This window comes from Onychostruthus taczanowskii, unplaced genomic scaffold, assembly GCF_017590055.1.
Source record: "Onychostruthus taczanowskii isolate IOZ18803 unplaced genomic scaffold, ASM1759005v1 scaffold74, whole genome shotgun sequence".
In the NCBI taxonomy this organism is placed as follows: Eukaryota; Metazoa; Chordata; class Aves; order Passeriformes; family Passeridae; genus Onychostruthus; species Onychostruthus taczanowskii.
Window position 1 is genome coordinate 1,684,702 of NW_024505229.1, and position 27,559 is coordinate 1,712,260.

At 44.9% G+C, this 27,559-nt stretch overlaps 1 protein-coding gene across 2 annotated transcripts; it reads right to left on the minus strand.

Moving 5' to 3' along the window:
• Positions 1-1,066: 1,066 nt before the first annotated feature.
• On the minus strand, positions 1,067-27,559 carry NGF (nerve growth factor). Of its 2 annotated transcripts, XM_041422793.1 has the most exons (3): positions 27,294-27,557; positions 5,075-5,202; positions 1,067-1,919 (listed from the first exon to the last, which is right to left on the minus strand). In XM_041422793.1, exon 3 carries the CDS (start codon positions 1,906-1,908, stop codon positions 1,192-1,194), a length of 717 nt encoding a protein of 238 aa, XP_041278727.1. In that variant the 5' UTR covers positions 1,909-1,919; positions 5,075-5,202; positions 27,294-27,557; the 3' UTR covers positions 1,067-1,191. The 2 variants fall into 2 exon arrangements, with proteins under 2 accessions (XP_041278727.1, XP_041278728.1); XM_041422794.1 differs by lacking the exon at positions 5,075-5,202 and having other exon boundaries at positions 27,294-27,559.

The following is a 27,559-nucleotide window of genomic DNA, read 5'->3' on the forward strand; positions in this document are numbered from 1 at the left end:
ACCCCAGCACGTTTTCTCTGGAGATTTGCTGCCCTGCTGTGCTGCTTACGTGCAGGAAGCAAAGGTCAGCTCTGCTTTTTGCATTAAAGCAAGAACCGTGCAGGAGGGGAGCCGAGGGTGGCTGTGCCCTCTAGGATTTGGAAGGGACCATGCTGAAAAACCTTGATGGTATTTGTTTTGAAACAGTTTCTGCAATGGAGAACAGCTGCTCTTCCAAGGGAAACAGGAGAGGATCTGGAGCTTTTGGAGAGTGCAGTGAAACGCCCAGCACAGGCCTGGGGCTCCGCCGGGTATTTCTGGAGGTCGATGTCCCCGACATGCAGAAATCTTGAGCACAGGGTTATTTTGGGTCCTTGCTAAAACACAGGCTCAGTGATTTTTTTATTATTTATTTTTGGATTTTAGTCTGTCATGCATGAAAAGACTTGCTCTTATGGCAGGTCCCATTACCAGAATGCTGGCTTGAGAAAATGATCAAATTTGGATTATAAAGCACTTGAACTTTTTAAATTTATATAAGTATATTGACATTTGAAATCCCATCATTCTGATATAGTTCTGAAGTAATGAGCTGTAAAATACCATTTTAACACAAAAATATACATTTTGAGATTCTATTCTTGTGCAAACAAGTGTTCCAGAATAATTCAGAATGGGTTATTTTTGCAATGAAAGTAACAGTGGGCAATTTTAAAATATCCACTAAACTTCATACTTATAAATTGATCTGGCAACAATGAAGAATTAGTGTTTCTACTAGGATCTCACTAAGATGATTAATTAGATATGATTAATATCTTTATGGATAATTAGTAACACTGGAAGCAAGTTTTGAAAGTTCTGTTTCAGTCTCTTGGTGTTTGGACAAAAAAATTTCAATTGAAAATAAACCTACAATAAACTGGCAGGGAAATTTCCTTGTAGAAGAAAGCAATACGTGTGAAAACTGCATGGAAAATGTTTTCTTTTTGCTAAAAGCTTGTTCAACAGCCCAGAGTTGCAGAGGTGAACGACACTAAAACAAACACAGAGCTCTGCCAGTAAATAACTTACAAAACACCAAAGGTTTCCAAAAGAGTTTAATAAATAATGAGGTTCTTTCTGTACTGTATAAACTATAAATATACCATGCAGTCCTTTATAACTTAAAATAATTTACAGGCTGAGGTAGGGGGGTCGGAGGGCGCGGGCTCAGGGCCTGGCCGCCTTCCTGCTGAGCACGCAGACGCAGGCGGTGTCGATGCGGATGAACCTCCAGGCCGCCTGCTTGCCCTCCATGGTCAGGGCCTTGACGAAGGTGTGGGTGGTGGTGCAGTACGAGTTCCAGTGCTTGGCGTCGATGCCGCGGCACCCGCCCGACACCGGCTTGGGGTCCCTGCACTTGGTCTCGAAAAAGTACTGCTTAAAGACGTTGTTGTTGATGTTGACCTCTCCCAGCACCGTCACCTCCTTGCCCTTGATGTCGGTGGCCGTGGTTTTGTCCCCGACCCACATGCTGACGCTGTCGCACACCGAGAACTCCCCGCGGTGCAGCACGGGGTGCGTGCTCCTCCTGCTCCTGGCAGTCCTGTTGAGAGCCCCCGCCCCGCTGAGAAATCCCAAATTCCGGCCCTGCCCGGCCACCGGCGGGGGCTCCGTGCTGAACAGCACCCGGGGAGACCGGAAACGCCGCTTCCGAAAGATTTTGGGGTCCACGGTGATGTTTAGAGCTTCTCTCCTGCCGAGGCTCCACGTGGCGTGGCCGTGGGATGTCTGCGGAGCCTCCTGGGCAATGTGGCGTCGGTCGCTCCGGGTACTGAGCAGGGAGTGTTCTGCAGGAAACTCCAGTGGAGCATTGTCCTCTGACTTGGGAGCTGCCTGTGTGCCGATCAAAAAAGCTACAGTCAGAGTGTAGAACAGCATGGGCATTACGTTATGACCTAGAACGAGACAGAAAGGCACTGTTACTGCAGAGTGTAGAACAGCATGGGCATTATGATATGACCTAGAATGAGAGAAAAGGGCAGTGTTACTGCAGTCAGGGTGTAGAATGGCATTACATCCTGACCTAGAACAAGAGAGAAGAGCTCTGTTACTGCAGAGTGTAGAACAGCATGGGTATTACATCCTGACCTAGAATGAGAGAGAAGGGCACTGTTACTGTGAGCCAGGCGGGCACAAACCACTGCTGTTCTGGCCATGAATTTATCAGATACCCGGGATCATAAGGATTTCATCAGGTAATCATGTGAGTGCCAGATGTTGTTCTTCCGGAAGAGCTCATTCAGACAGCATCAGTGTTCTTAATAAAGCGAGAACATTAGAAAATAATAGCTAGATTATTATTAATTCCTCTGGTATTTGTCGTTAGAGCACTGTTTATGAAGCACTTGTTTGGTGTTATTAATGTGGAGACCATATGGTGACAGCATGTTCCCAGGAGTCAGATCTCTAGTGAGTTTTGCAGCAACCTTTTTGGCCAGGCCCGGTCTCTTGGCTGCACAGGAGTGAAAGCAGAAGCAGTCCCTTGGCTAGAACAGCTGTCTATTCCCTAAATTTGTCTGCAGAGGTGTCCTTGGGGCTACAGTGGGGGCCACCACGCCAGTACCTCGTGCCATTATCACACCCTCAGCAGCCACACTCACCTGCCCCGTGGCCAGGCCTCACTGCAGGCTGGCTCAGCAGCCTCCAGCAGCTGCCAGCTCTCCCAGCTGCCCTTTCAGGACACACCACATCACTGAGTTAGGGCAGATAAACCCAGGCTCCTTCCCCGAAGAGCTCAGGTATCTGTGTCACAAGGGCAGATGGGATTTTTCCACATTCAAGGGCAAATATGGGAGCACTGTGGATACCAAACTACCTCTGCTTAGATACAGCACAGCTACAGACATTGTGGCCAGAATACTGGGAATTTCCCTGGAATACAGGGAAACACCTGTTTTTTTTTCAGAATGCCATGAGCAAGAACTCCCCAAAAGTTCCTGCAGAGCAGATACAGTGCCAGTACTAGTCCTCCTTCAATCCAGAGGACAGGCACATCTGTTTGGGCATGGAAAAGTGCAAGCCAAATGTCTAAACCTTTGCTAAGACCCATTTCATGCTGGAAGAGCAGCAGCAGCAATACCTCGTTGGGCAACTACCATGTGCTGACTAATTCAGCCACATGTTGGGAATGAGAGACATTCAAAAATGCTCTGGAATTGCAGTGAAGGGCAGACATTGTATTTCCTCTGTGAAGACTTAATAAGCAGAGACAGGGTATAAACAGAAAAGCCCAAGTAAGGCTCCTCCCCGTCTCTTTGCCTTGTTTTCCTGACATGTCTCAGCTGGCCCCGAGCTCTGCCGTGGCTGGCCAGCAGGCAGGGAGCCCCAAAGCCACTGGACAAACAGGGTTTTGTACCAGAGGAATCAGGCTCTGCAGTTCCACTGTGATTTCCCAGAATTTCTCTGTGTTTTTGCTGGGTGTGGGTCAATTATGGTTGCAGTTCCCCCTCTCTGTGGAGCCTTCTCAGATTAGAATCCCAAGCAGCACTAAAGGACTTGACCGGTGTGCTCTGCCAGAGCATAATCCTGTGGAAAATGCAGAACAGCCCTAAGATGTCCCACAGGATCTGGTGTGTCTTATCTCAGACAGGAGCTGAAATGACATAAACAGCGAGGTTTGTGCAGGGCTGAGCAAACACTCAGGGAACCAGCAGGAGACACCAAGTGAAGGCAGTGACTCAGGAGGAGAAGCAGAGCCTGTGTGGAGGAGAGGAAAGAAGAGAAAGGCCAAAAGCTGTGTGAGCACTTGTCTGTGCTGTTGGCCTTGTTGGGCTGGAGGCTTTGGGGACAAAATGATGACGAAGAGAGTCAAATGTTTGTCACAGAGCAAATCCTCACTGTTCCAAAGGCACTTTAATTTGTTTAAAGCAAGGCTGAGGGTTGCTGCTTTCCCACGTGCTGCTCGTGCTGGAGCACTCGTCATCCTCTGTATAAGGAAACAGAGCTGGGTGTAGCTCAGAGCTTGGCTGTGCACCCTCCAGAGAGTAACCCCTTGTTCCACAACCAAACTAAAGTCAGATGGTTCATTACATCTCTCAAGAGTCAGCTTTCCCGACAGAAATGTTAATGGAAAAGGTTTGCAGAATAAAATCCAGGCACAATTTAGCCATGCCAATAGCAGCCTCAGTGTATTGTGTTTATGCATAAACCCCTTTTTTATTATTTCCTTCTATAGGAAAGAGATGCTGCAATGTCAGCAAAGAGCTGGTTCTGGTTTTGTGCTATACAAGATTTGCTGCTCTAAAATGCAGCTACATTTACCTCCCTTCTCTGGGCTTCTTGTGTTGCCCGTGCTGAGATTTTTGATTTAAGGCCATTAACACAAAAGCAGAAAGGCCTTGCCTTTTTTCTTTAATTGCCTTGTATTTCCTCTCCTTGTACTAAATCATTATGTGGAGTGTGGCCCAAACACAGACAGAATGTATTTGGGATACCTGGTAACTTTTCTGAAAATTCAAAATTGAATATTTTTTATCAGTGAGTTAGTGGAGAATAGAAAGTGACACATTAAAAAAGTGAACTCAACTTGATGACAACACAGGCAAGAGAAGTTAACATTAAAGAATAGGTGTGCCTTGGGCTGTGAGGGTTGTGAACTCTTTTACTGGTACACAGAGGTATTTTACAGGATATTTTGGGGAGTTTGGGGTGTCCAGCAGGGGGTTGGAACAGAATGAGCTTTAAGGTCGCTTCCAACCCAAACCATTTTGGGATTCTATGATTCTCTCTCCAAACTATGTCCCATAATTAGTTATTAGAGCCTCTGATGGTGCTTTCTGGAGATGCTCACAGTGGATGCCTCGTGCAGCCACCTGGACTTGCAGGGGATGTGCAGCTGCCAGTTCCAGTGCTGGGGGTCCACGGGTGTGTGATGGGAACCCTGGGCACAAATGTTATCACAGGCATTGTGATGCCAAAATTGCACCACCTGTGCTAACCCCACTTCTGTGCTGGGCCAGTGTCATTAACCCTTCCTCTGGAGCAGCTGCAGTGTGAGCCTGGCCACACTCACACTGCCCACCCTTGGCTGTGGCAGCGAGTGCTGGCTTACCTCTGAGTGCACTGCACGAAGAACTGCTCCCCCAGCAAGGTCCTTACTTCATCCAGAGCTGAGCCGGGCTGGGCTGCACCTTGCCATGGGGCCCTGCTGCTCCTGCCAGCTGCGTGTGCCGTGGGTCACTGGGGCAGAAGGGTTTGTGTCAGTAATCAGCCAAAAAATCAGTGTTCTCAGTGCCAAAAAATCAGTGTTCTCAGTGCCATCCCCCCCGTGCAGCAGGAGCACGGGGACAAACCCCCTTGGCTTTCTGAGCTGTGTCTTTTCCCTGTCACAGCATCAAACTTGTCCGAAGCAGTTCCAGACTTTGCAGAGCAGCACATTTGTAAGACAGGGCTGCCTTTACTCAGGACCTTTACTAGGATGTGGTTATTGATCCACTGCTTCCCACTCCTCTCAGACACCTTCCAGGCTCAGCAGACCCAGGAGTGGGCAGCAATACTTATGGCACTGCACAGCAGCCAGGCACAAACCAGGGCTCACAGCCCCAAAATCTAATCTGGGAAACAAATCTGGTTACAATTAAATTCAGGAGGAGAATCACAGATTGCCATTTATTGGCAGACAATTATCTGATTGTGGCTGATATTTGAGAACAGAAGAAGAAGAACAGAAGAACTGAAGATACAAAACTCACAGGCCCATAAAAGCAAATACTTAGGTGTTTGTTGTGTTGCTGCTGTAAGGGCAGCAATGACTCCAGTCTTAATCACTGCATTGGGGATGATCATATAGACCCCAGCTAAAGGAAAACCATTCTTTTCTTCACCAGTTAAATCCAGGACACTGACACCTTTTCAGCAAAACACATTTTCTGACTGTAAATTCATGCCACTGAAAGGGATAGAAATATTATTTTATTAATCTTATTATTCAATAGCTTATCTGCTCCATTTCATAAGGGAAGTAGGGGTTGGATAAGGTAAATAGGGGTTGGATAAGGTACTCCTGCACTGCAAAAATCCTGCTGCATCAGGCTGAAGTGCATTTGCTAAGGAGAACAAGCTGCTAACCAAAGCATGAACTGGACTCACTTTCCACCTGCACAGAGTCTGTCAGTGGGAGCACTGGCTGCCAGCAAAGGCAGCCCCTGGGTTTGGCTCTTACAACACCCGGCTACAAGCTGCTTGATGTTTAAACCTCCAGCTGAAACCCTCCCAGCCTGTTTCCATCAGTGCAGGGCGCAGGAGTCACCCTGTTACGTGCACAGTGGTTTGGCCACCCTGCCTTGCTCAGGCTGCCCCTGGGTGTTGCAGTGTTTGGGAGCTGAGCTGGTTGCACTCACATCAGCGTGTCAGAAAGGTCACACAGAGTTCCAGGATCCAGAGCTCCACGCTACAGATGGAGTATGCTGTGTTTTTGCAGGAATGTGCTAGTGAAGTAATAACCCTTTCAGTGAACTCTGGAGAGTTGAGTACCAGTAATGATAGAGCTATAATGTGCTGGCCACTGCCAAAAATAATCCAACAACTTTTCCAACTGTTCTGCCACCCTAAGAAAACACTGTTTCAGTTCCAACTGGCTCGTTTTTAACCACAAAAGCATTTATTTTCAGCAGGACTTTTTTTAAAAGTTCTTTTACTGTCTTTTTCCCGGATTCCTGGCTGTGGTGGAATCCAGTAAATGATGCAGTGTTATTCAGCATCCATAGACTATTCCTCTGTTCTACCACTCCCAGACATTCATAAAATATCCTGCTGAAGTGAGTCTTTCTTCAGGATTTACCTGTATACAGGATGACAGACCTGGCGGGTAAAAAAATCTCACTTCAAGCTTGTTTCTTAGTCTCAGCACATGTAGAGTAGAATTAAAAAGTCCCAGACTGGTTTTGGCACAGGGTGCCCAGAGCAGCTGTGGCTGCCCCTGGATCCCTGGGAGTGCCAAGGCCAGGCTGGACAGGGCTTGGAGCACTCTGGGACAGTGGAAGGTGTCCCTGCCATGGCAGGGATGAAACTGGATGAGATTTAAAGTCCCTTCCAAGTAAAATTATTCTGGCATTCCAGCATTCCATAATTCTGGAGAGTGGGGAAATGGATCACATCAAAAAGCAAATGGTTCTGTGTCTTGAAAAGCTCTTTGCTTGCAGGACCTGTAAGTGCAACAATTGCCAAACAAAATATGTTTAGGGAATTCCTCTTTTGTTAAAGTTACCCACGGAATCCAAGGAAAAATGGACAAACAGGGAATGTTGCCTGGAAAGTTATTAGGAATGAAAATTTAATAAATTTACTAAATTAATTGCTTCCAATAAGAGCAGCAGTCAGTGCAGCCTTCTCACTGCACTTGACCAGATGCCATTAAAGCAGCTCCTACAGTGAGGAAAGATAAATTAATGCTTATTTGTCTCAGTCAAAGACAGCAAGTAAATTATTTTCTACATAAAAATAAGCATAGTCAATAAACATAAGCATAGAATGTTGTGATCTAAGGCATGATACAATTTGGAATGTTGTTTTCTGTCATTCTTGAAGTTGTTGGCATGTTTTACGGATGTGCAAAAAATAAACAGAACTGCTTGGCTGTCAGTGCAGCAAGTGGGATCGTGGAGGTCACCAAAACAAGCAACAAGTAGTGAATTAGTTTTGTCTCATTGCTTCTGGTAGTGAGAGAGAAATGAGGGAGGCAGCTGCTGCTGAAATTGCTGGTAAAGAGAAGGTGCCTCTGGCACATCTCTCTTGGAAACATTTTCACCAGTATATAAGTTACATGAACTAAAATTTAGCAGTAGCAACTCGGGGAAAAGATTTCTGAGCCCTGGGAGGCCTTGAAGGGAATCCTGAAGCAATTATGACTAAGAGCAGTGTCAGAGGCACAGCTTTGCCTTGATCTTAGCTGATGAGCAAGAAAATGGGAATCTCTAATGGACCCAACATTTCATTCCTCCATTATATCTGCAGTGACTCAGCCTGTAAATGAGAGGTTTGTGAGTGCTGGAGAGCCAGCTGGAAGCTACCTGTGTCTCATACACATCCTTTTTTTTTTTTTTTTTTTCTTTTTTCCAAATGCCTCCAGCACTGAAATGTTCCTTTGAGGATTTCTAGGGAGAGCAGTAGACTGAGAAAAATTCTGCCCTGCAGCAGGGAGCATCATCGTGTCACCGTGATCCTCCTCGTCATCAGGATGTGCACCCAGCATCTGCCTCCAGAGCTCTGACTCAGCCTGGGCCCAGGTAAATGCAATAACAGGATGGTTCACAGCCCACTGAGCCCCTGGGAATTTGGGGTGCTTAAGGGGGAATTGCTCCATGAGTCTCAGCCCGTGCCTGGAGGTGCTGAAGGCCAGGCTGGACGGGCTTGGAGAGACCTGGGACAGTGGAATATTCCTGCCCGTGGCAGGGGGTGCAGTCAATGATCCTTGAGGTCACTTCCAGCCCAAACCATGCTATGGTTCTGTAGGGTGGGGATGCACCAAATCCAAAGCCTTTGGAAAACACTTCTTAATGTTTAATTGGGGTATAAGTAATGGAAATTGTTTATTTGCAAGGGCCTAATTTTATCCCTTCTTTCATCCTGAACCAGTACATCAATATTTCACCTGCTGGTGTCTCTGTAGAGAATTCCAAAGAGAGGAAAAGAAGTGTCTTTCCCATCACCTTCAGTGACATCCCTTTCCCTCAGAGCATTTGGTGCTGAGTGAGGCCATCTGCTGGGAGAGATCCAGCCTGGAGGCACAGCTGGAGGTTTGTGACAGGAGGTGACAGGTCTGGTGACATGGGACAGGCACAGCCTCACCTTTAGAAGCCTCACTTTAAAACTCCTGAGTGGTAAAACAAAATCAAAACTTCTAAGAATATAATCATTTGTTTTGCTTCTCAAATTTGTTTCACAGTGTTTGGCATCGTGATACTTTGGCCTGTAGAACATGCTCATGGGAATTCAGAGGCATCAACAGTCATGTAAAATGTGATTCCTTTGGGAAAAACCCCATGATCTTAGGTCAGGGTGGCCACAGCAGTAAAGGCTTGTGACAGGATGCAGCCCTTGCTGTGACAGATTGGCTGTTAGTGAGTGTTAAACATGCACCGAGCCACCCTGACAGAGCAGAAAGCTTCATCCTGCTGCAGATAACAAAACCAAACTGACAGTTATTAAATAAAAGATAAAGAAATTGTCTCTGTCAAAATAAAAATCTCTTTAAATAAAGTGAAGGGAAACACGTCACTTACAAAACTAGTGACAAATCTGAAAATAAATGACAGAAAACAGCTTTTGGAGGAGCATGTGAATCTGATTCTCCTGAAGTCAATGACCTCAATGGCATAAAGCTGGTAAATTAAATGAGCTAGAAATAAAAATCCTGGCTAGGAGTAAGTTATAGGAGCATACCAGGGTTGTATATCATCCCTATATTATCATCCAGAAAGCAAATTCTAAAATCAATGATTGACATGTGATGATTGCTTTGGAACTTTCCATGTCGCCTTGGAGCTGGATATATATATTTTATAGGACTCCAGGGTTTCATATATCCTAATTCATAGGCACCAAGGAGTGACTAAAGATCTCAGGCACTAACTGACAGGAAAACTACTGCAGGATAAATGGGACAAATCCATCCATATAAAGTTGGATGCCTCCATCCTACCCAGCTGCAGCCAGGTTGGGATTGCTGCTCCCTACAACTCCTGCCCAACACAGCAGGACTCATTCCCTATTGCTGCTTAAAACAGCGACTCCAAAGACCTTCCTGAGGCTGGAGCATGGCTTGCCCTTCTCCCCTCTACACCCTTCCCAAATGAATTTAAATTTGGGAATAGTTGGCTTGCTATATTTGGCCTCGAGGTTTCCAATACAAAATTACCAGGAATGAAAGAACTGGAATTGCAGACTTCACAACACTACCAAAATCAAACTGGAATTCAGCTGGGAACAGAAAGTATGAGGGCAGTCAGACTGTGATGTTACATCCCCTCTTACAGCCAAGAGTAGTTAAGGCAGAAAAATACAATATCTTTAGGGCCAGTAAACCTTTCCAACTAGTGATCTTATTCCAGCTATTCAGAAGATAATATAAAACCTGATTATTTTCCAAACCCTGATTAATAAGAACCAGCTGAATCCCAGCAGCAATGCTAGCATTTCATTTTTATTCAGGCTCATAATTTTCATTTATATTCTCCTTTTTCACTTTTCTACAACTGCATTAACAAACTTGAACACAGGCAGTTTTAGCAATTGCACGTGTTGTAGTGTAAGGCATCAACGTAGTGCCTCCAAAAATGAGGTAGAAAACAAAAATGAGCTGGGATGTCATGATCACATTCCCAAAGGCAGACTCCATCATCTTCAGTGTTTCTCTGGATCATGAATTTGGAAAGGAACATTATGTAAGGACAAGGAGCAGCCATAAATTATGGCCATGACTCTTCAGACTTTCCTCTTCTATTAATTATTTACATCCAGAAGGAATTTTATCTTCTACAAATCTTCCAGTGTGTTTATAACTATTTTCAATGACTCAATGATATTTCAATAGGGCAGGAATTTTGAGAAGTTCCAAAGGGAAGCTGAAGGGTGTCTGTGCTTGGCAAGTCAGAGTACAGAAGGATGCAGCAAAGGATGGAGTTGGGAGAACTTTAAAATCTCTGTTCTGCTGAACTGAGGGCCTGGCTGCACCTGATAAAAATTCTGTAGCTGGAGCAATTCAAACTGATGTGCTGGATTTTTTTTTTCTATTAAAAAACACTTAAGGGTATAGATAAAAATCTACAAAATTAAATCTTATGACATGGAGGTGCTCTTGTGTTCACTCAGAGCGCTGAGATAGGGAAGAAACAGTCAATACTGGAATGGAATATTGCTTTGCTTGTGTAGGATTTTTCCATCCAGAAATGTCGAGTGGTTTTACAAACACTTAATAAAATGATCCTCCCCACTCACTTATGGTCAGTAGAATTTACTTCTGTAGCATATGAAGAACCCAAAGAATAACACAGGATTCCTGCCAAGCAGTAGCAGTGTTCCTCTTCCCCTCTGCCCACCTCCTTTTGTTGTTTGGTTTTTTTTGTTTTTTTTTTTTAAATTTCTAGGATATTCTTTTTCATTTTACTTTCATGAGACCTACGGAATTCAATTGCCTTCTTAGGGGTTGAATAATGATTGCCCTCTCTTATGATTTACTTTACATTACAATAGGAAAATTATGACAAAAACCTCTAAAATGACACCTTTAGAAATTCAAATTCCTTATTTTTATTGCAGCTGGAAATGAGTTTTGACCCCAGAGCAGTCACACCCATTCTTTGCCCTTATTATGACCCACAAGGCACAGGCATAATACTCTGAACTATAGAAAAATGTTAATATTTTTGCTTAAACAGCATACCCCAAGGTGAATTGTGTGTACAAAACTCCTCAATCATTGGGCTGTTGCTCATTAGCTGTTTGATTTCTGTATTTTTTTACATATCCTGCACATTTAAGAAGTATATTTCCATATTTTCTGGACAACTGAACATAAGCTTTGTGTCCTGCGGTACATGAGGTGACCTCCAAGATTTGGGCAGATATTTATCCATCTGCTCATTTCAAAGCCTGAGTTTTTTCTGCAGATTGTAAAGATGTGGTAATGCTCAAACCCTTGTACTCCACCTGCCTTTCCCATTTGAAATGGAGTTCAAAACAATTTTTTTAGAACTCCTAAGCACTCAACTACAAAGGTGTGAAATACAGTGGGTTTTAAACTGAGCAGATGTAAATAAATAGTGATATAGTAATATAATATAATAATAAAAATATATAAAGTAACAGTCTTAGTGTTAAATGTAAGTTAAGCAAATACTTTAGTTGGGTGCAAAAAAAACCTTTCAGCTTTGAAGTTTTTTTGCTACTTGCTGGTGGCTTAAAAATTTATTCACCAAAGAGGTGGAAAAAAGAGTTTTCTTTCCCTGCACAGCAGGAACCTCTTAGATGTGGTGTAGTTTTGAAATGAGAGGGTAAAAACCTCCCAAGAAACAGGGTAGAGATTTCCACAAGAAATCTGGAAACACCACCAAATAAAACAAAGCCAACCACAGAAACACTGAGTTATCAGATTGCAGTGTCATCTTGTAATGTTCTCTGCAAGCACAAGTAGTTCTTGCAGGAGAAATAGGAGCCTCCTGTCAACCAGGGTCGTTTACCAAGAAAAACATGAGGTTTTTACAATTGCTTAGAGCTTTCAGATATTCCTTCTAAATATTCAGATATTCCTTCTAATGCCATGGCTCGTCTGAGCCCCATCAGAAGAAGGAAACAAGCAAAGGGGGGTTCACCTTGCAGCTCCTGCACTGCAGACAACGATGCTGCATCATTTTCCATGAAGAGACAGGGCTGGTTTGTAAACTGTGCTGCTGCTGCTGGAATTTTTACCCCTGGGCTTTCATATTTTGTATGTGTGTGCTCAGCACTTACTGAGGATTAAAGCCTGCTTTCTGTGGAAATGAGTTGACACCATGCAGAATGCTCCATACCTACATTTTCCCCCTGTATGTTTTTCTGAGCTCAGCCTAGAGATCATCTTGATTACTTGGCAGCAGAGTAAACCACTGCAAAGCACAAGTGTTCAGGATGTTTGGGAAACTGATCCTTGTTCTTCACATGCTTTTATTTGCCTCATTGTCCTTATTTGTTCATTGTATTTTAGTGTCTGCATGCCTCAAGTGGTAGGAAAACAAGAGTGGTTTTGCCAGTGTTTGTAATCCATGTGAGTACCAGCTCCTGTCTTTACCAAAACCCTTTTCTGCACCTTTCCTTATGGAGTGGATGGATTAAAAAGCAGCAGGAGACTGAGACAGCCATCCCTAAAAATCTGTTCTCTGGCTCTCTCTCACTCCTGCCCCTGGTCATGCCTATGTGTTGACATCCTCTGTTTTGTTTCCTCTCCAGCTCCAAGTGCTGCTCCACGTGCTTTCTGCCTCCTTTATCTGCAAGGCTCCTGCCTTCCCCTGTCACACATTGAGTCCAGCTGCCTCAGAGCTGCTGCCCCACACAGTCTTCTCTGCAGCACACCTGGGACCTCTTCAGCATCTTGGCTTTCATCTGCTGTGGAAGGTATTTACTCCTTGCTGTGTGATTGTTTTAACTCATTGCTGCATTAACTCACAATGCCAGACAACTCCTGGCAACTCTGAAGAGGGGTGGTAACAAAATGGGATGGGTTCTGTACATCAACAACAAAATATATATCCAGAGAAACTAATCCAAGTAGTGTTTCCTTGCACTGAGCTAGCACAGAGATTGATTTAGGTGTTACTTCATTCCTATGCTCTGAGAATCTCACTCTCCTTCAGCTGTCACCCCAACGCCAAACCTGAGGCCAGAGAAGCACAGCCCAAACTTCAGCACTCTCAGCATCCCGAGTGTGTCAGGCAGCTGCTGCACAACAAATCTGCTCATGCTCCCAGAGAGCAGAGACAGTTTGAACTGGGGCCATATTTCAGCTGGACCTTGTGGGCTGCTGGGCACAGACCCAGCCAGCAGTGGGGAGTAGGAGTTTTCCATCTTTGTATTATGTCAGAGTCTGAGGGGAGGCAGCTGCTGTGGATGTTTTAAGATAGGAGGGTTTTTATTCCCTGCTCAGCCATTTAAGGTGAAATGAAATTTAAGGTGACATTTCAGTGTGGGAAGGGGTTTGTTTGTCTGGATCTTGAACCTCTGGAATATCCTCACCTCACACAAAGCTTGAAGGGTGTAACACACAGAGAAGTGAATGATGCAGAAGTGAGTGATGCTCCCTTGCTGGGAGCCTGCAGCTGTCTCTGGAATAAATGTCTCTGAACGTTTATTCAGCTCTCCTGGCCACACAGACCCTCTGTGCAAGAGGACAGCTCAACAGAAGAGTATCTGTAAAGGAAGATCAGATCCTGTCCTGTGCTGTGGGAATCCTTCAAGCAGAGAACAGAGAGCAAAGAAGTTTAAATGAAGTTCAGCAACCTTTGCTTAAGAACAGGAAACAGGGAGTTGGACTGACCTGGCAGTCTCAGCAGCTCTTATAAATCTGTGTTTGGCAGCTCACTTGTGTGAGGAGGATTTGAAGGGTCTTACATTTTCTGGCATCATCTGGTGGTTGAAAGCATTTTTGCTTCAGTACAAATGATAATGGGAAAGATGCCTCTTTTTCCTTTAAACCGTGCCCTTGAGTGTTTCTGCCACATTTTCTAGAACTCTCTTTGGCCCTGCTCTGAGTCTGAACAGCCCTGAATCCCTGAATTGCAGCACAGTGCTATCACTGATAGCACTGGACATCTCTGAACTACTCATGCTTCATCTTTCTGTGGGGCTCACTGACTTCCCTGTTATGTGGACATGGAAATTAGGGAATTCCTATAAAAGTAAGCCAGGATTAGAAGATTACTGTTCCTCTGTTTACCAGCATATTATTTTCCTTACTATCTTTTATGACATTAGATATGAACCTTTTTTTTTTTTTTTTCCATTTCCACAGTGAGAACAATCAGTGGATTGAATATGGGAACACTTGGACTGGGAGGACTAAAGTGCTGTAATGAGTTTCCTCAACCTACATTCACCAAAAGCCTTGCAGAAGTTGATTAAACAAAACTGCCTCTTGGTGTTGTGTCACAACCTTAGAGAAAATAGGGGGAAGGAGTGAGGGCAGGAGGGGCTTCTGAAAGCTGTGGAGTAGTACCTTCATATAGCAAGGAGAAGCTACAGAACTAAAAACTTTGTAAATAAAATGTCAAGGCTGCACCTGGTAAGTGAAATGCAGCTTGAAGTTCAAAGGATCATTAAGGCTGGGAAAAACCTGTAAGATCATTAACACAGCGCTGCCATGTCCACCACTAAACCATGTCTCCAAGCACCACATCTACATGTTTTTTGAACATTTCCAAGTATTCAACTCCACCAGTGCCCTGGGCAGACAGTGGCAATGCCTTCAGTGAAGAAATTTTCACTAATATCCAATCTTCCCCTGGTGCAGCCTGAGGCTCTTCCCTCTCCTCCTGTTCCCTGGGAGAACAGCCCGACCCCCCGGCTGTCCCCTCCTGTCAGGAGCTGTGCAGAGCCACAAGGTCCCCCCTGAGCCTCCTTTGCTCCAGGCTGAGCCCCTTTCCAGCTCCCTCAGCCCCTTCTGGTGCTCCAGACCCTTCCCCAGCTCCATTCCCTTCCCTGGATGCTCCACTCAGATCATGCTTCTTCCAGTTTAATAAGGAAAAAGTGCTGCAGAAAAATGCACGTGTGCTCCTGACAGGACAAGATGTTGGGAGCCTTTGGCTGGCAGGGACACCTCCCACTGTCCCAGGTTGTTCCAAGTCCCATCCAGCCTGGCCTTGGACACTCCCAGGGATCCAGGGGCAGCCACAGCTGCTCTGGGCACCCTGTGCCAGGGCCTGCCCACCCTCCCAGGGAACAATTCCTGCCCAAAATCCCATCCAGCCCTGCCCTCTGGCAGTGGGAAGCCATTCCCCTTGTCCTGGCACTCCAGGCTATCCAAAGTCTCTCTCAGAGCCCCTTTAGGCACTGGAAGGCACTCTCAGGTCTCCCTGGAACCTTCTCTTTTCCAGGCTGAGCATTCCTAGCTCTCCCAGCCTTTCCTTTTAGGATATGATGTTGATGCCAGTACAAAATGGAGCCTGTTATTCAAACCAGGGTGGATAAAAAGTCATGGCCTGCATGGAAGAGAGCTATCTTTGTGCAAGCTTTGATGTTGAAAAATAGTAACTTGAACTCACAGATGTACTGATTACCCCGCTAAAAGAAGACGTGGAATCTCTTCTCAGAATTACAGCATTTTAATTAGAAGAATGTGAGCAAAGCCTTAATCTTGTTAGTGGGGATAGATACGGATGAGGCAGAAACGAAATCCACAGCAACACAGTCCAAACACAGAAAGCTGTCTTGGAGGTTGGTAACAGCACCAGAACTGCTCCCTGCCACTGCTTTTCCTGCAAGACTAAGCTTGACACTGACTAAGTTGGAAGAAATTGCTATTCTGCCTTGTAGCACTGAGCTACATCAACACAGCTGTGTGAAAAAAATATCTGAAATGTGGGAAAGGTACTTCAGATTTACAAACCAAACCCACAGATACTTGATTATTCTCTTTAAAGTTCTTTTGAGCCCTTCTAAATTCTTGTGACATTCAAGGATCAATAAGAATCTCATCTGTAGCTGATTCTGACAGATGTTAATCTTCGCCTTGGCTTTGCAGTCTGCTTGAAATAGTACTTGTTCCTTCATGTCAGGCCTCTGGCAATGCTTACAGAGCCAGGATTACAGTCTCCAGTCAATCCCATTTGTACTGTCATTAACTTTCTAAACTGTTCCCCATAGCTGGCAACCTTTCCATGCTTGGAGATCTACTTAGTGGGAAGCTGGGAGAGTGATGGGTTTTGCCTGTCTGGAATAATTGTGCCTTTAATTGAGATTTGTTTAATTTTGTCATTAAGTCCATTTACGTTGTAGGCATTTCATGACCATGATTACACACTGTGACTGTACCCTGGCTGTGTTTTGTGCCATTTACCTATTAAAAAAAGAGAAAAAAGCTCTGTGTTTACTTGCTATTTTTACAAGTAGCCTTTGTTTTTTTCTTCCATTAACTTATTTAATAAATTAATCTAATTTTTGGAATGGAAAAAATTGCTCATCTGCAGATTCTGTGCTGTGTTTCTAAGGAAATTATTAGATTTATTTGGCAAAATACAGGTGAGGATTCAGTACCTGCTTGTCTGGAAGGAATTGTCAAAGCCCATAAACATGGGAATTAGGGCTGATTCCAAATTAGGGATAAATCTCAATCAGAAAGCAACAGGAATGGGAACATTTCCCCTGAAAACAGGGACTTTATGGTGAACAGAAATCCCTGGGTGCAGCACTGCTGTGTGTGTCCCTCAGTGCCAGAGGTGTGTGAGGGCTTGGAGCAGCCTGGTCCAGTGAAAAGTGTCCCTGCCCGTGGCAGGAGTGGAATGAGAGGAGCTTGAAGGCCCCTTCCAGCTCAGACCAGTCTGGGATCTGTAATTCCATGATTCTCTGACAGGTCAGGTGCTGGATTTTGTTTTTTTTTTCATGCAGGACTCCAGCAGTCAGGGGTGCAGGTGACTTTGCTTCTCCCAGAATGTGAGTCAGGGGTGAGCAAAGCTGTGTGAGTTACAACACCAGCTCGATAGTGATCACTCCAGCAGCTGGGGAAGCCGAAGTCTTGCTTCTTAATAGGAGAAAAGAAAGCTGATTAATCAGCTGAGTCATCCTGCTCTGCCTCAGTGCTGGTATGAGTGGCATTCCCTATGGATCAGCCTATTCCGACGGAAAAGCCAAACCATAATCAAGGCTAATTGACTGAGCTCAATCAAATGTTTCAAAATACCACCCATGAGTTTGACATCAAATAAAAAGCAGGGATATTCCCAGTCAGACAGTTAATTGCTTCCTGAAAACCTTTTCTTTGCAGTAATTTGAAGATTTTCGGCAGTGCTCCCTTTTATTTCCATTCCCTAGGTTTACAGCAGTTTCCAGTGCAATGTACAGATTAACAGCCTGGAACAAGACACATTTCTTCCTTTCTGAATGATGCTGCAGTGCTGCCTTGTCTCTGAGACAGAAAATTTGCAGCCTCCAGGAGTTAAAACAACTTTTTAGAAGGTTCTATAAACATAAATAATACCAACTTCTTGCAGCTATTAGTATTAGCACCAAAATTTGCAGTATTTTAGAGTAAAGCCAGTAGGCTCTTTACTCATTATGTTTAGAGAATTAATCCCAAAAGGATATTTCTACGAGTTTTATTTCTTACATCCAGCAGAAACTGTTTCAAAGAGGAGCTGAAATGTCAGACTTTTTACAAGAGTTTGTCCAGTGGAAAATAACGGTGGAGTTTAAGCATTTGTCTGGCTCCTGATGTGCCCCAGGTTGTGTGCAGTGATGAAAGATCAGCAGCACATCTGTAAATGAATCATCATTTTCCCTGCACGCCCATGGTTGCACAATTTTATCAACTGCATGCTTTGATGAATATTTGATATTTGTCGTGCGTAGCTATCCCATCCCATTGTAATATCAGAAATTCCAAGCGCAATTAGCAGCTGAATTTGATGTCACAGTTAATGAGCCACAGTCCTCCTGTGACCCAGGGCAGCAGCACTCAGGGTGAGCCAGCCTTCTGCAGTCACAGCAGGACTGCAGTCTCCACATCTGGCTGCAAAGCCTGCAGCTGGATTGGACATTTCCTCACCTGGCTGGGTGTGCAGAGGAGGTGGCAGGAGCTCAGGTGGGGCCCAGCATTAGGTAAAGGATCAATGTGGAATCCTGCTTTGGTTGGAAGGGATCCTAAAGCTCATCCAGCTCCAACCCTGACACCTCCCACCATCCCAGGCTGCTCCAAACCCCTTCCAGCCTGGCCTTGGGCACTGCCAGGGATGCAGGAGCAGCCACAGCTGCTCTGGGAAATCCATTCCAGCCCCTCCCCACCCTCACAGGGCAGAATTCCTTCCCAATATTCCACCTGAACCTTTCAACCTTTCTGTCCAGGCCAGTGTTTGGGATTCACCAGGAATCTGGGAATGGTGAGTCCAGAGTTTCTGAAGTGCTCCTCCAACTTCTGGGACCTCTGGGAAGGTCCTGCTGGGACCCCCCAGCCCTGGGGTGTGGGTTTGGCCTTTGCTGTGGGGCACTGGTCACAACAGGGGCTGCAGGATGATTTAATGGGTGTGGTGGTGTTCAAGCAAAGGTTGGGCCTGATGATCTTGGAGGTCTTTTCCAACCTTAATGATTCTGTAATAAATTCCATGATCTTTTCCCCCACATAATCGTGATTCTGGTTTGGATTTCACTTAAAAATCCATCACTCTTTTGTGCAGCAGGACATGAACACAGGTGCCACAAGCTTCACACCTTCTCTAGCTCCACAAAACACATCCAGAGAACTCCCAAATCTGAATTTCCATGGGGGTTGTGCCAATATTAATTAGCACAAAGAATCTGATATATTTGAAATTAGCTGTCATTGTAACACTTAACCCCATATGTAATCAAGTATTTTCCTTGTCTGGATATTTGCTGTGCACCTTGTATTTATTACAGTGTTATTTGTTAATGCTTTTGTGTGGTGAATCAGTTGTCAGGAAGAATCATTGTGGTTGCAAAAAAGCAGTTTTATTGCAAACTGGAAGGAAAAGAATATGGATGAGGATGGAGTGGGAGGAGACAGAAGATGACATTTGTAGCCAGATGTGATTTGTAGTATGAAAAAATTAAATGCTGTTGAAAAGTGTGACTCCACAGATTATTGACATAATTGTGGCAATAGGAATAACTTTTTCTTTTGTATTTGCCTATTTTTGCTACAATTTTCATCAGATGATGAATACATGACAATTCTACATTGTCTAACACAAAAAATGGCTTTTTATTCTATTTTTTAAAATAACATGTGTCTAGCAGATTTCTAACTGAACCATTTTTAAAAAGAAGCCTATTGTGACTGAATTTTGCATCTTTCAAGTTTTCTCTGGGATTTCTTTGCATTAGTATCGGGTTCAAAGCAATAATCAAGGTCTAAGCCTTACAAGATCATTTTTTGCCTGCTTAAAATGAAAACCAGAGGGGAGTTTTGCTGATTAGGTGTGCACTTCATTTCTGTGCACAATGCCAGAGTTTAAATACATGTCACTTGGAAATGAGCTTTTGAAAATTCAAAGGCAGAGAGATGAACTTTAAATCTAAACTTTAAACCTCACATCAGTTTTCCTGTGGCACTGGAGATGTGTTATTTTCACAGAAAGCATTTCCTTTTGCTTTCAAGTGATGGCACAAGCAAGTGCTGAAGACTGAATTCAAATTACTTGAATTCTTTTTAAAATTTGGACTCCTGAACAAAGGGGAGGCATTCTGCAGGTCATTAAATGGTTTTCTAATTTCTTTGCTTTCAAAGAGGAAGGAAGAAATGAGAAGGAAAGGGCCACACACTTTTCTCTCTCAGAACACACAGAGAAAAGAAATGGTCTCTAGAACAGCCCTGCCCAGCACCAGGAACGTGCACCCAGGGAGAGCTCATGGATCAAACTCCCTCTGATGCTTTGGATTCTGGATGCTTTGCCAAAACCAGAAACTCACACTTTTGGCATAGATAAAGTGTCCTGGAATGTGAGGCTGAGCAGTGACCCTTTGCACTCTCCTCTTTACAGCTTGTGCCTGAGAAAATGATGAGAGGAAGGTTTGGCAGGAGGGACTGGGGCAGGGAGTGTTTGGATCCAGGCAGAATGAAAACGTGGATGTTGAACATTCAGAGCGCTGATAACACCAATCATGGAATTCCAGGATGGTTTGGGCTGGAAGGGACCTTAAAGCTCATCCCATTCCAGCCCTGCCACGAGCAGGGACACCTTCCACTGTCCCAGGCTGCTCCCCAGTAATGAGGGAAGGGATGGAAAAGACTCTTGACATGGAAAATAAACCCACACCTCACTTCAGTGGCTTATTCTGTGCTGATTTGTTTTTCCTGACACACTTCATGTACTTTCTCCTCCCAGGTAAGAAGTGCAGTTACTGATTTCCCTCCGTTTTGCTGAGGGAAATGGAGAAAATTGCTAACACTGAGCAGAAACAAGAATAATCAACTTATTCCTTTTTAGAGAGAACCCTTAATGTCCTCTCAGTCCAGGAGAATGATCAGGTGAAGGGCTCGTTGTGTCTGGCAGGGGCAAACAGATGATTCTAAGAGCAAGGTGAGCAAAATGTCAATTATTCACATAAACAGATTATATGGCTCTGGGAATGCACCCACCTCAAACCCCTTTTGGGGCAGAGAGTATCCCAAAAGGCTCATGGAATAATGGGCAGGAAATGATGCATTGGGAAAATGCAGGCTGTGTCATCCACCACAGGGCAAAGCTCTTTGTGAACAAGCACAGGTCTTTTCTCATACCTGACTCATCCAGCACATAGTCGTCAAAGAAAAAGAATAAAAGCTATGTTTCAAAATAGAAAAACATATATTCTGTGAGCCAGAGCTCTTAAATGTATCATAATCAAAGTATTACGTAGCAATGAGGTGCCTGGCAAATCCCCATCACAAAATTTTCTGAAGAACTATTTTACTTTTTTAAAAGGTCCTGGATCACATATGATTGTGTCAGGAACAAATTAAAACAGTCCAAGTGAAGCAGTGAACCAGACCAGTAAAAAATCTGTGTCAGCTTTCTTCTTATACAAGAGGGGAAAATACAAATTGATTAAGAACTGGAAAAAATCAAAATAGTAGTTTTTCACCTTGCAAAGCCATACTTGGCAAATAGAAAGCTATCAAACACATAATCTGCTTCCAGCTGTATTTACACTGGGCTAATTTACTCATTGGAGGTCAGAACTGTCAGGATCAGTGTAATCTGTGTAAAATTACTGGGCAGTTAACAAGTTAATGAAGGCAATTTTCACTGCATCCTCTTTAAGGCAGCAACATTTCTCACAAATATGGCACTTCAAAAGAAACGACCAGCCCTGAGTTACAAACCAGATTCATTTTACCCATTAGTCATTCATTTAATTCATTCCTTTGATTTTATTCTTGGAGGAGCTTCATGTTTGCATAACATAAATGTCATTATGGTTTCGTGGGCATCATGGTGTTTGTCAAAGGTTGGACCTGCTGACCTTGGAGGTCTTTCCCAACCTTAATGATTCCATGATTCTTGATTTTGTCAATAATACGTCAACCAAGGCCCAAAAAAACCCCAAAAACCAAATAACTGGTTTTACCTTCTGGTTGTTTTTTGTCTGTCTGTTGTGCTTGAATCCCAGTTAGGATTTTGACTCCTAGCAAGTCAGTGGGAGCAGAATCTGAACTTTTATTGGCACGTTGTTATGGACACCATGGGGACAGGAAATTGGATTTTGGAGCCAGGAAGATAAATGAGGGAAAGACTTTTTGGAACCAGTTCATGGTCTGTGTTGATGTTCAGTTTTAGAAAACCCCTGAACAAAAGAAGTCTTGAACTACCTCAAGTGGTCTGGTCAGTGCAGGTTTGATTTCTGTTCTGAGGGGGGATTGTGACAGGGATTGGTTGGAAAGTCCAGGCCAGGGAGCTCCTCACTTTGTGCATTGTCACCACCTCCCTTGGTGCATTGTCACCATCTGCCTTGGTGTATTGTCACCATTTCCCTTGGTGCATTGGCACCATCTGCCTTGGTGCATTGTCACCACTTCTGTTTCCTCCAGGAGATGCCACTGGGAGTCGTGTCCATGAGAGAGGAGGACAAGGAGGAATGGCTTTACACTGAGAGAGGGCAGGGTTAGATGGATACTGGGGACAAATTCCTCCCTGTGAGGGTGGCAAGCCCCTGGCACAGGGTGCCCAGAGCAGCTGTGGCTGCCCCTGGATCCCTGAAGTGTCCAAGGCCAGGTTGGGCAGGCCTTGGAGCACTCTGGGACAGTGGAAGGTGTTGCTGCCATGGCAGGGGTGGGATGGGATGAGTTCCCTTCTCACCCAAACCATCCTGGGATTTTATGTGATAAAACAGATCCCAGCCACAGACAGTGTGTGACTGCTACATCCTGATTTGGGTCATCTGGTGGTGTCAAGCACTGTGCCATAGAATCTCAAAGCATTGTTGGAAATGCAGGAGCCTGGGGGAATAAAGGAGAAAGGGGATAGATAAACAGCTGCCTCCAAGATAAGGAAAAGTCAGAGGTGTTTCATTCAGTGAGCAGTGGCCTGGGGCAGCTCAAAAGATGGCAGAAAAACCATCAAATGTTATTTCAAACTACCTTCTATAGTCATTTGAATGCAGATATTATGGCAGAGCCTCCTCGGTGTATTTAGGACCTGATTTCTCCTTGCACTGGGCAACTTCCAGCTGTGTGCAGGCTCCAAGTACTGAGCAGCACTTTGCTGATTTTCTCCTGCTGTCCAACCCTGGTGTGATCTCAGTGTCTCTCCCAGGAGCTGTTCTGACTCTGGGCTGCTGGAGCCAGCTCTGGATGTCCTTGGTGACTCCCCAGCTCTCTGCCAAGGCGCTCAGGCTCTTGGCATCCAGGATTCACTGCTGGCAGTGCCATCCTCTGCTGCAGTTCTCAGGGTGATGCAGTTCTCAGAGTGAAAGGTTATTTTCAGTGTAATTAATGAGGCATTTCCCTGCTACTTTATAATTGAAATATATTTGTGCATAATATTTTTAGTGGAAGCTGTTAGAAAAGAGCTGAGTTCAGTAAAAATTTTCGAATAAGATGCCAGCTTCATATAAAGACCACACTGAGATGAGATAAAATGGTATTTCCCCATTTCAGTGAATTTCACAAGATGCCCCAGGACTCACACTGTCCCTTCTCCACTGTCTCAGACACTGATTTGCCTGAGGAGCTGTAAATGTCATCTCTGATGTCTTTCTGTGCTGGTACATCCATGAACACTGGCCTACGCCTAATCCTTGAGCAAACACCAAAATGAGGGATGCTATTTTACCTTCTGCCATTTTTCACCAATGAACTGGCAACCCACAGTAAATATTACACTGCCACCTTTTTTGGGGTGGGGTGGGTGGAGTATTTGACAGCTGAAGCACCAAGGAGAAGGAAGTAGAGCAGCAGGTCAGGAATTCTGCCTCCTGCAGCCCCTGGGGAGTGGGGGACACGTGGGGAGCATCTCCTTGGGCTGCTCTCCCACCCAGAGGAGGTTCTGGAAGCACAGACTGATGGAGCCACAGGCAGCAGCTTTGCTCCCAGTGTGCCTGGCTGCTCCCTGACCCCTGTGACCTGCAATATCCATGGGGAGGAATCCCAGAGCTCCCTCAGGCCCAGAGACAGGAACACCTTGTTTTGTTTGCCTTGACTTTGCCACCTGGCAGTTTTATTTCCTGCCCCTCGATTTTTGACAACAGCCATTTCCTTTCTACATCTTAAGGACAACTGTGACTATAAATATCTCCCTCACACCCCTGCTCAGCCATCTCTTTTCCAGACTTAGAAATCATAATCTCTGTAGTTTCTCTAAATACAGAAAATGTTCCAGGCTTTCATCATCCTGCACCTTTTCTTGTTTTATTTTATACTTTTGTCCTTGTGACCAGTGACCAGAACTGCCAGCAGTATCCAGGATTTGGGGATAGGAGGGGTTTATATTGAGGGTCTGAGATCTTCTTTCCCCCAAATTCCTTTAGTGTTAGTGGCCCTGGGCAGACAAGTGTGCACATAACTCACAGTGATTGATAATGTGATCTCTTGGCAACAGCAAAAATGAGCTTGCTTTGCTTGACCACACAATTTTTGTGAATAAATTCACATCCACACACACACACACAAATATTTAATGAATTCTGTGGGGCTGCACAAAGGGCATTGTGGGGAGAGAAAAAGCCACAACACATCCCACAGGACATCTGTCCCTGACCTTTGGATGGAGAAATGTTCCCAAATGCTTTGGCCTCTGTGACCCTGCCCAGGTCAGAGCCAGCACAGGGAGAATTTCCTTCTGGCCAGGGCAGGAATGCAGTTGTAGGAGTGTTGGTGCATGGCCTTTTGCTCCCACAGGATCCTGGAATCATTAAGGCTGGAGAAGACCTCTAAGGAGATTGAATCCACACATTTACACCGCCAGCTCACCACTGAGCCAGGTCCCGAGTGCCACACCTGGACATTTCTGAACACTCTGGGTGTTTGGTGACTCCAGCACTGCCCTCAGCAGCCTGTCCCAACATCTGGCAAACCTTTCAGGGCAGAAGTTTTCCATAATATCCAACCTGACCCTCCCCTGGCACAACCTGGGGCCAGTTCTTGTCCTGTCCCTGTTCCCTGGAGCAGAGTCCGATCCTCCCGGCTGTCCCCTCCTGTCAGGAGTTGTGCAGAGCCAGAAATTCCCCCTGAGCCTCCTTTGCTCCAGTCTGAGCCTCTTTCCAGCTCCCTCAGCCCCTCCTGGTGCTCCAGACCTTTCTCCATCCCTGCTACCCTGGGACAAGTTTCTTTCTTCCTTTCTTTCCACAAGATAAATTCAGTGAGAAGAGGTGTTGCCCCTTTCTCAGGGAATAGAATGAGATTTAATTAATATTTCGGTGTAACAAATCCTGTGCCCGAGCAGCTGCCGGCAGAGGTCAGCGTTGCTGTAGCTGGGCTGGAAGGGGTTGAGTTTCCCCAGCTTTTATTGGCCCCACATTTGGGATTGACAAACATTTCTAACCCCAACAATCCAGCACTCACTGTTGCTGTTACAGCACTGAATCTTTTGGAATGAAACCATGGGTTTTAGCAACCCTTTATCTTTTTTTTTTTTTTTTTTTTTTTAACTTATCAGCAGTTTGCTTGCAAAATGTAGATTTTAAAAAAAATCAAAGATTTCTGTTAACTTCTTAAAATTACTAGTATTTTTCCACGTGCCTTTAATTTAAGTCAGTAATGCTAATTATTACGTATTCAGTATTCTGTTAGTCCTAAAAGCATTTTTTAAGGAAACAGAAAACCAATTAATAGAATCTGTGCTTAAAGGAACATTTATGTGGCCAAAGACATGGAGCAGTAGGGGAATTTATGGGCTTTATTCCTATTGATAGAAACAATCTAGTTTTTAATGTGTTCTATTTGACCCTTGTTCTAGACATCCCATTAAATAAAGACATTTTACACTTGAAAATGCTAATCTGAATACATATTTTAGGTCTTTTTCTAAACCAGTTTTTAAATTACCATCCTGTGGTTATTTCATAGGCTGCTCAGTTATCCTAGGAAGTAATTGTTTATTTACCATATGGGTTAAATTGATGCTTGTGCTCATTGTAGCTCCCACTGAACTTAAATGAAGACATCTAAAAATATCATTTCAGACTTTGGTGGGGAAAAGGAGCACTGCTGAGCTACGAGGGTGAGGAAATACAGCCACAGTTACTTTCTTTGCCACCTTGTTGGGAGGGTCAGATCCCTCCAGGGTGAGTGGCTGGGATTGATCAAGCGGTGAAATCACTGGGTCTGCACAGATGTGTCAGGGGGCTCCTCTCCAGACCTCGCTGAGATTTGTTTGAAAATGATTCATGTCTGTGATTATTAATACATTCTAAGGCCGAGTCCTTCTTATCATACTTGAGAACTCTCCAATAGATTTGATTCATCGTTCAAATCCCTTCTTTCTATCCCTGCAGCCTCTTGCGGAAGTGCAGAAAATGTTGTAACCCTCTGAATTTCAGACAAAACTGCCTGAAATGGCAGTTGGCAGGGGGATTTTAAAAGCCTATTTTCCACAATATCTGAACCAGCTCAGAAGTGCCATAAGCAGGAATGTACAGACAAGTCAGCTCTCTCTCCATCTTACTGCAGATGATTGTCACATTTTAGTTTGGCTTAGCAAAAAAAGTGCCCCAAAAACTTTATTGTGATACTCTAATGCATGAAAACATCCATAAATTATCTGTCTAACAGCCACAATGCAACTTCCAAGTTGTGACAACTTGGAAAACCAGCCTGACAAGCACGCTCACTTTTGGTGTTTTTCTAAAACTTCTTGAGCTTTATAAGGAGAACTTAAATCGAAGAAAGAACCGAAGCACAAACACTTTTTGTTCTCAGCACACAAATTCCTTCTGTCTCCCTGCCTGGGGTCCCTGTTTTTATCTGTGAGCAGTGTCTCAGCTAAAACAGTGTTATCACCAGCTATAAATCAATAAACATTGTCAGCTCCATCCTGTCACTACACACAGGCAGCAGGGAGGTCGTGAGCTTTTCCAAGTGGACATCCCAGAGGATACACTGGTCTCTGGTGAAGCACTGCTCTGTCTGCAGCTAAAAGGATCCTGCCTTGGGTCAGTCATGCTTTGATTTAGCAGAATTCCTATTTATTAGTAAAGAAAGAAAGGAGTTTTTATCTAGACTAGAATTATCACAGGGCAGGGAAAAAAGGAAATAAGAAAGCCTCAATATTCAGAACAAAGCCAGGAAAGAATTTTCATATAGGTGCAACTGCTGTAGAATGCAAATAAAACTAAGTTCCCATATACCTGGATAAAAAGCCTAAGAACACTTGCATTTCCCTGAGATTAAGCTGCTCTCCCTAAAGATGTTTTCCAAGCTCCGAGCTTATCCACAGCTGCCCCACCAACACCTTCCAGATGTGCGTGCGGCCAAGCCTGCCTTGTGCCGGTGCGATTTTCGCCTTCCCCACCAAACCACGCCGTGCTTGCGAGCGCTCCGTGCCGCACAGACATCCCATCCCACCTTATCCCGTGGCATCCCATCGCATCCCACCTCACCCCGCCGCATCCCTGCCGTGCCCGCCGCGGGGCCGTGCGGGGCCGCCCCGCTCTCTCACCTGGGAGCCGCAGCGCTGCTCGCCGCGGGCTCGCCGCTGCCCGAGGCTGTCCAGGCTGCTGTGGCACCCCTGTCCTCGGCCCCTGTGGCCAGCCCGCAGAGCCATTCACATCGCCGCTGCCGTCGCAGCCTCATCCAGCGCTCGGGGCTCCGCTCTGATTCACGGCGAGCCGGCTCCCGCTGGGTCGCGGCGCTGTGGACGTGTGGGAGCTGCACGGGCTCGCAGGAATTCGGCGCTTGGCTCGCTGCCGAGCGCAGGCAGGGATG

What these genes read in the sequence shown, in the direction of transcription:
- NGF (XM_041422794.1), bottom strand. Translation starts at nt 1,908, where the DNA reads ATGCCCATGCTGTTCTACACTCTGACTGTAGCTTTTTTGATCGGCACA.